Raw genomic sequence first — 9,234 nt, forward strand, 5'->3', positions numbered from 1 at the left:
GGGCGTAGAAAGAGATATTTCTTGCCAAATAAATACGATGTAGTCTTTAATTTGTTTATTTATTGATTATTATTTATTTGTTTTTTTCTCTTTGCTTTTTTCGAGACTAACATATGCCTGGTCTATTTGATGATAGATGCGTTGTATTTAGTTGATCTGGAGTTCACAACTGTTGAAGATATGTCTTAGCTCAGGGGGCTTCATGGTGATATCGAGGTCTCTCTACCGTATACCATTAAATCAGAGCAGACTTTCTCTCGGAGTCTGTTTCGATACAAGTCATTTTCGAACTTGATATAGGGGATGTCATCTACGGTGGTCTTACATTCGAAGTACTTCTTTAGCTAGAATGCATCAATGTAACAGCTTCCGTCAAGACATGGTGTGAACGGCCCATATGAAGATCTCAGAAGCTCCCTTTCGACATAGTCATGGCAAGATTCATACTGTGGCCTCGCCCGTCATCTGACATCTATATGTACTCTGGGTGCCGGATTATGTTTGCCTTACGAGGTGCACCAAGGATACTTGGGTAGCTAGATCGAAAAGACCAAGTTCCAGCTCCAAATTCAGGCTAGGTGCCTGCTCGCTGGTCTACGACTCATAATAACCCGTTTGTGCAGACGATTGCCATTCAATCCACCTGAGCCGCTGATTTGCCAGACGCCGATCAAGTCGCGTTGTGAAGGCATAGACATTGTGAACATGTCTGATACCCCGTTGCGGAGTCGCTCAAGACATCGTTCCCTTGCGAAATACGCTCGTGGCAGATATCTGATAGGTACTCGCATAGCTCTATTCATCTTGAGCCAACAAGAAACCAAGGTTTGGTTGAATCTATGAACTTTCACGGGATGTCGCTGAGAGGAAGCCTCCCTCGATATTGGCTTTGCTCATGTACGCAGGCAGTCCGTCAGTCAGACGAGACAGTGGCGTGAGGGGCATGTAAGAAAGCGGGGGAATCAACCCCAATTCAAGGCCCGAGTTTCCCCTCACTCACTGTGTGGAGTCTAGTCCAGCCCGCCCACTGGCCTACTGGAGATGGGCACTGTCATGACTTTCCCATCCGACCATTCAGCAGCTGTCCTCGCCACGCTAATCCATGCCCCAGCCTGTGGTCGAGCGATTCAGGAGAGGACCGGCCATCCTTGGCTTCCCCATGGGCACCGTCTACTCAGCACTGCACAGGGCAGGGAGGCAGGGCAGGGCAGGGCAGGACAGCCCACGGCTCTGCACAGGACACCCTGTGACTGTGCCTATAACTAAGACTAAGACTGGGACCAATGGGACCAGGACAGGCCAGGTTCACGAATTGGCACGGAGTGATGGTGAGGAACAATAATCCGATGGCGCGGGGGGGCGGATGGGGCCCATCTTGTCGTATCGTAGCTAGGGACGAGGAAGCCAAACTGTGGGGATCGTCACCACGTAGTAATCCTTCCCTGTTGTTCTTCCCAGTTCGCTGCTCACCAGACCAGATACGGTGCCTGCTTGATGCCTCATCGCCTTACTGCCTTTGCTTTTGCTGCGTGACGAGCCCGTGGTAGAAACAAGAGCGAGCGCTCAGATTAACACTGCAACTCCCGACCACTACAACCGGTTCCCGGGGGCGTCCAAGCAGACACAACGTTCCTTCATCTCTCCCATGCCCTCGAGAGAAGGAGACTTGCCTCCCCCTGGGAGACCATCTTCGGCCGAAAAGGACGGCAGCCCGGCAGCCCAACAGCAGCCCAAACGGCCACAGAAGAAGCGAGTCCGCAACTTCACGGCGAACGATCGCGCTGCACATGCAGTCTTTGAGAAGTCACGCCGTGAGGCTTTCAAGGAGCGTCTACTCGTGAGTTATCCTTCCCCTCCAAGGCTCGGGAAGCCGTCGAACTCATTCGGTCGCTTAGGAGTTGGCTCGACTGCTCCCGACAGTGGCCGAGACAGATCCCAGCCGCCTCTCAAAACATGTCGTTCTTGAGGAGAGCATTGCCCGACACAAAATACAAGACACACGGTGTCTTGCTGCATTTCAACATATACAGGCTCTGACACAGGAGCGAGATGAGCTGCTAGCAGAGGTCAATGAGTGGCGAGCCCGCTGTGGCGGCGGCTTTCTCTCTCCAAGGCAAGCCGTCGTCAGCAATGACACGATCTCAGACCTACTCGCCTCAGACGCCGATCAATCACATGCTCAACGCGCACAATCAACATCTGGCCAAAGTGCTACAGATGCAGAACAGGAGGTCGATTTGACTTCAATCCCCGCAGATAATCACGGTTCTTTTTTTGAATCAGGTGCTATGCCAGAGCCTACTTTACACCCCATCAACAATATCATGGTCCCACAGCCCCCGCCGTGGGCAGAGTCGCTGGATACGATCTCTACCAGCCATGAGCCGTTCGACGACCTCGCCGCCCAGGTTCCAGAATCTTTCGTAGACTCTGCCGGACCTATTCAGGAACCGTCAATCTTTTCAGACCCAGAACACCATTCCTCTTTACCAGATTTAACAGTGGGCTTACTACCACATGATGACCTGTTCGCCAATTCGGTTCCTCCAGGCATTTCGGATCCTTCCAATTTCATTCCAGCGATGAGTTCAATGAATCACATGGCACCGAATGCCGAATTCCTTTACCACTAATTTCGGTCTATTGTTCAAGTCTATGCTCAAGGCTCCAAACGAACTAATAAGCTCAATCCAAGGATTAGAAGTTACCATGGCTCTATCAGCTCATAGAGTCTTCAGAACCGCTTCCACCTTTGCCTTGCTCCTCTCCTCACCGCCAGTGAATAGCTCGAGCGCATCCTTGAGGCGAGTCGTCGCAATAGGGTCCTTGGCAATGGCCTTTGCCAGCTCCTCTCCGCCATTTGCAAGGTAGTCGATGTCTGTGCTCGCGAGCTTGCCATCCCAGTCAGCAGCTGCCAAAGGATCGATCTTGGCCAACTTCTGCAGACGCGCCGGCGTCGGCCCGGCATGCTTGTATACGTGGACCGGCTTAGGCACACCCTCTCCCGGCTGCTTGGACCCGTCATACTGAAGTTTAGCGAGCTCGTTCAGAACCGTGTGGGAAATGGTGGCGGAGTGGCAGCCCAGCTCGCCGGCAGCCATTGCTTCCTTGGCGGTAATGAAACTGGCGTTCTTCAACAGCGGCTGCTCCTTGCCTGTCTCCTTGTACAGCTTCTTGTATGTTTCGAGGATCTGCACAATGCGTGCCGACATGGGATGCTGCGTAGCCGGATCCTCGACGTCAGGCCATAGCTTCAGTTCATCATGTGCTCGAGTCTCTGTGTTGGCCGTCAGCAACAGGCTATTCGATATCGTAGGGACTTGGCCAAAGCCTGTACTTACCGTTGAAGTAAGGGCTGATGTACAGCATGCCGGCCTGGCTGCATGCAATTGCCTGGGGCAGTCCAAATAAAGCAGTTCCTAGTGTTGGGATACCCTCTGCGGAAAGGATCTTCGCAGCGTTAAGCGCCGGTCCGGTGCTGGGGATCTTGATGCAGAAACGATCGCGGCTGATACCGGCTCGTGCAAACTCTTGATCGTACAGACGGGCATGGTCGAGCGTGGCTTGAGTGTCATATGCCTTGGAGGGCAGGGTTTGGAGGAGGACGCGGCCACTGATCATATCGATGTTCTTCTTACACATGAGGACGGCCTTTACGAGTTTGGATCAATAATCGAGTTTTGACGTGGTGCTGGGTTCGATTTTCAGAGGCTTACCATGCGGGTATAAATGGCGAGCCATCCCTTGTCCTTCAGCTCTTTGGCTGTCTGTGCAAGGAGGTCCTTGTTGGACTCGTCACCAAGTTGGATGTCCACCCAGAGCTGGTTTGAGGTTTGGTCGTGGAATTTGAAAGGTTGCATGCTCTTGATATATTCGGGGTCCATCCAGTCGACATCGACATTCACTAAAGGCTGTCAATCTGGCGTCCGGGGTATCGTAAGCAGCCACAATCGCTCAAAACTCACATTGCTCCTCGAGCTTGTCGAGCCAAGTGACGGGGTTGTTGCTGCCCATGGTGTATGATGGTATTGGATATGTATGATGGTATTGGATAATCTTGCCAAGCTCACTGTGCCTGCTTCAAAGTTCTTGGTTGTATTGAGATGAGTGAGATGTTGGTCTTGTGCTTCTCCTTCTAGATGATGTGATATATTCTGCTCTGGTAGCTCCTTATAACTACAAATTGGACTTTCGTTCTCGACTATGAGCCACGCAGGTCCTAGGGAATCACAAACCCGCTGTCTCCGCAAAGGAGATGCTAGCACTGCGTGTTCCATACCCCACTCTCCTGTCAGTCGCGCCGTGAGACCCCTCAGAGGTTCACGGGCGTCCGTACAGCCAACTACGTGTTCCAACCAAAGTCGCCAATGTTTATCGTGGAAAAGAGGTGCATCTCTATGGGCCACGGGAATAGCAGCCCCTCACGGCTCATCGTCGCCCTAGCCTCCAAGACGTTCGAACCCCCTGTCATCCGGGTGGAATGGCAACACGCAGGGCACCTGGAACACGCAGGGAATTAGCCCCGCCCCTGTTCCATTCGGCGTCGGACCTGCACAGGGCGACAAGACGTCATTGGTGAAGTTGAATCGGTAGTCACTGAGCCGGGGGTCGGCTCCAAGCCGCCGTCTACTGCTGTAATTGGTTCATGAACCCGCCGAGGACGGTACAGTGTGCGGCTGCTGTTCCTCTCACTGTAAGTCCTGCACAGGGCAGATCCGGGGAATGCCTGCGCATAACCCAGTGGCCATAATTTCCCCAGGCCGCGTGCAACCAGTTGGGGCATCGCCCCCACAGGACCAGCAGTGCTTGAGTGTCTACTGCCTGAGGGCCTACTACTCCCCAGGGCAATAATTGTTTATTACCCAAGGGTGAGGATACTGGAGGACGAGAGCCATAATATCATTTAGGCGTCAAAGGGGATGCTCGTTACCATAGTTCCAGTTCTTACCATGGCAGTGGCCTCTTGCTGACAAGTTACACATGGCCCTTGCCAAACTCACGTTTATTACCCTGGTGGAGGACTGGAGGAGTATGACCTAGCGGGCTAAAGAGTGCCAGGTGGGCCTAACACAGGACACACGCAGAGCAGTCTGTACCATGCAGTAGTCTAGTCAGCACTGTTTCGCAATACCGTGACCGTAGCGAGCTGTGGCTTGGACAGGGAGTGTAAGACGAACTCAGCCAGTCATCAAGCTACTCTGAGGGGCCCCATGGGGGGAGGTGGAGACAAGTCCAACTTCCAGCAAAAGTTAACCTGGCTCTTAGCATCAACATTGGCATCGGAACCCATGGAATGGCTAACGGATTTGGGCATGGCCATGATCGTCATCCCGAAATGGCTGCGAGAATTGCCAGTCTGGCGCGACGAGGCCACAAGTATATAATCATCATCGCATCCTTCGCAATGGTCAACGAGCCGTACTCGACCGACACTTCAAGATCGTCCAAACCCATCTTCAACAGCCTTGTGAATTCAAGCATCTCTGACAATCATGTCTCAACACGACATTGACGCAATAAAAGATGGTCTCAAAGTTGACCAGGTTGAGCATACAGGAGCGGATTACTCTCGGAATGTCAATGCCAAGTAGGTTGTCTACGGTCCGTGAATATACACTCCACGCTAAGCATCATTATTTAGGATTCGCAATCCCCTCCTTGGCATTGACAAGCAACAACTCAAAGCCAACACCGCTAGATTTTGTACCGAACATGGCTTCGTTGATAAAGAAGATGTCTTCTTCAGAGGAGCTTTAGCTGCTCAGAATCCAGATGCGTATGATGACATCCCGGAGCTGACCGCAGACGACAAAAACTATCTCAGACGTGAGGTCACCCATAAGTGGCATCTCCCAAAGCCGCTGTACTATAGTATTGCCCTTTGCTCGCTCGGTTCTGCCATCCAGGGATGGGACAACACGGGTGCCAACGGCGCCAATCTGTCGTTTCCCCAAGAGTTTGGCATTGCAGACAATACGTGGCTGGTGGGAGTCATCAATGCTGGTCCAACACTATTCGGTCTTCTCAGCGCGTGGGCCGCGGATCCTATCAACAATTATTTCGGTCGACGGGGCACAATCTTTATCACCGGCTTGTTTTGTATCTTCCCAGTGCTGGCTCAAGCTTTTACCCAGAACTGGTGGGGTTTGATGATCTGTCGTCTCTTTATGGGCCTCGGGATGGGTATCAAGATCTCCACTATCCCAGTTTTCTCTGCTGAAGTTGCTCCTGCTTCCATTCGTGGTGGCCTTGTGACCAGTTTTCAACTCTGGGTTGCCTTTGGCATCTTCATTGGCTTCTGCTCAAATCTCGTCTTCTACCGGATTGGTGATCTCGCTTGGCGGTTTCAGCTCGCAGCTGCATTTGCACCGGCGATTCCAGTAGTAATATTCGTGTGGTTCTGTCCTGGTAGGTGCATCTCAAATATCTCCCGAGGGCGTCTTCTCTGTCCATGCTAACTCTCACGTTAAGAGTCTCCGCGGTGGCTGATGAAGAAAGGCCGGTATCAAGAAGCTTTCACCTCCTTTTGTAGAATTCGAAACACAGAGATGCAAGCCGCAAGAGATCTCTACTATGCTCATTGCCAGGTTCTTGAGGAACGTGATGCGTTCGCCGGCGTAAGTCTCGGCCGACGAGCTTGGGAACTACTTTCGGTGCCGCGTCTCAGGCGTGCAACACTCGCAAGTTCCTGGATTGTAATTTCGCAGCAATTTTCTGGGATTAATATCATGCAAGTATTCCCCTTTTCTGCTTATTCTCATTTTCCAAAACGTTCGGTGAAGAGCGGCGGTTCGGCCGCCCTAAACAGGACTGTCCGTTGATTATACGGGCAAAGTTGCCATCAAATGAATACCCATCATGACTGATTACCAGCAATAAACTTCAATTTAGCACTAAGTTGTGTTAAAGGCTTCATTGTAATCGAAATTTGTTGAACTTGAGAGCTCTTAGCTAACATTCATTCAGGTCTTTCTACTCATCGACGATTTTCTCTGAAGCCGGTTATTCGACAAAGGACTGCCTCCTTGCCTCAATGGGATTCGGCCTAATTATGTTCGTATTTGCATTCCCGGCAATTTGGACAATGGATACCTATGGCCGTCGAAATCTGTTGCTTTTGACGTTCCCAAATATGGCCTGGTGTCTTCTGGCTGCCGGGTTGTCTTTCTTGATGCCAGAGGATTCAAGCGCAAGAGTTCCACTGATTGCATTCTTCATTTACCTTTTCACTGCCCTCTATGGTCCTGGTACGTAATTCATCATGATTGTTGGTTTCTGTGAGAAAACTAACTCTGGACGACAGGTATTGGTCCAATGCCCTCGATCTACTTCTCGGAAGCCTTCCCACTGTCCCACCGCGAAATTGGCGCTGCCTTTACCATCTGCATAAACAATTCAGTTGGGAGCGCACTTAGCTTGACATTTCCCTCCCTTTTAGCTCGATTAGGTGCAACTGGTGCCTTTGGATTCTATGCAGGACTCAATATCGTGGCATTTATCGTCATCTTCTTCATTGTTCCGGAGACTAAGTACGATATGCATTTCTATCTCACATATAACTCCAGCTAACAACACTGCTTATAGGCAACACACTCTTGAAGAGCTTGACTATATCTTCGGGGTTCCGTCACGCCGTCATGTGGCTTATCAAGTCCGCGTGTGGCTCCCCTGGTGGATTAAGAGATATATATTCTTCCAGCGTGATGCGAAGCTGGAGCCGCTCTATCATCTTGAGGGATCGTCTAGTCCTCATTCTTAGATGATACTTGGCTGTTGATCAGCGTGTTTATCAATCTCCCCTCGTAAGCACTATTTGGAGCCGTCTAGCCTTGAACTGTTATTTTTGTATCAAACACTATTTTTATAACAAGCACAATCACCCATAACTCAAGTATCCTGCCAGAATCTGGTCTTCTGTAGATAGGTGATCACCAACTGGTAACCACAAAACATTGTCTGTCTCATGTTGGTACAAGAAGCAAACGATTTGCTAGTAAAGGTTGTTAAGTTACTACGTAAGTCACTAAGTGCTCAAACGCATATGCACGAAGCCATGTGCTGTTAGGTGGTATATTTACAGCAGTCACTGCTCCCAAACAGTGTTCTCTGCCAAGTATGCCATAAGTCCCTCCAAATCAGGCGTAGTAATATCGTTCCATATGCTATCACCTGGCGCTAGCTTTTGTGAGACTAATCCTTCAAGCATCTCAACCCCTCTTCGACTACTGAAATCAAAATTCATTTGCTTGAGGGCTTCTATGGTATCTTGAAGTAAAGATAGCGATGCAGGATCAACGATTCCACAAGTCTTCTGACTGTAGACCCAGTCTAGATAAATAACTATAGCGGCACCGACCGTAAATGTCGGTATAATCCAGAGCTTTGCCACATCTGTATTTTTGACTCGATGAAACTCGTTCAAAATCGTCATTGCTGCAGATACGCATGTTCGTCGAGTGAAACCGTACGTCTCCGGGTCCTGGAAACTTTTGATCAAGAACGATCGATGAATCAAGATGATCTGCAGTTGCTTGTTAGAATATCAGAGATTGGAGTTCACCCAGAACACCAACTACCTTATCAGCAGCACTTATTGTGAGCGCAGTGCGTGCCCACGGTACCCATGCTGGCCACTCCCGATTCTCCGGGGTCTCAGGCTTCAGAAATGCTGGCAATTCCGAGACCAGTTGTCTCATCATTGAATCGATGTATTGTACATGTCGATACTGTGATTCTCGCGTCGACGTTGGAGACCGAAGCCCGTCAATGAGCATAGGCATGAGCATCGCCACTGCGTCATAACGAAGTATTAGTGCCTGCTATCAGCGATAGGGATCAACAGTACTGACTTTTTGCGAGGGCTATACAATACGATGTCGTCGTTGGCACTTCAATTGATCTCTCAATCATGTCCTCGTCGTGGCAATTGGTTGGCAAGGGAGTTGTGAAGTGATTGGGACTGACACCTGAGTAATTTAAGTTGGCTGTGGAATATAACGTTGACTGATTTCATGAAGTTCGTACCATATGATCCCGCCATAGGCACTAGGAAATAGTCTTGGACAATAAGTTGCCACCAGACTCTTCTGATGACCTCCTCGTTGATTCTGGCAGATGAAGGTTGGCGTAGTGTAATTCCTGCTCCATTCGTTGGAGACGGCTTCTGTTCAGCAAGACCGAGACACTGTGCAATTCTCAAGCAGGCGCTCAGCATAATGAAACAGGGCAGCAGTG

The 9,234-nt window shown here is 50.3% G+C and overlaps 1 protein-coding gene across 1 annotated transcript; it reads right to left on the reverse strand.

The window, feature by feature from the left end:
- Nucleotides 1-2,723: 2,723 nt before the first annotated feature.
- On the reverse strand, nucleotides 2,724-4,014 carry UCRPA7_2091 (putative transaldolase protein; the record flags this gene model as incomplete). The annotated part of the gene is made up of 4 exons (XM_007914665.1): nucleotides 2,724-3,277; nucleotides 3,342-3,651; nucleotides 3,717-3,904; nucleotides 3,966-4,014. The coding sequence occupies 4 exons, from the start codon at nucleotides 4,012-4,014 to the stop codon at nucleotides 2,724-2,726; spliced, it is 1,101 nt and encodes a 366-aa protein (XP_007912856.1).
- Nucleotides 4,015-9,234: the final 5,220 nt, after the last annotated feature.

Source organism: Phaeoacremonium minimum, assembly GCF_000392275.1.
Source record: "Phaeoacremonium minimum UCRPA7 unplaced genomic scaffold PA7_03_scaffold_148, whole genome shotgun sequence".
Taxonomy (NCBI): Eukaryota; Fungi; Ascomycota; class Sordariomycetes; order Togniniales; family Togniniaceae; genus Phaeoacremonium; species Phaeoacremonium minimum.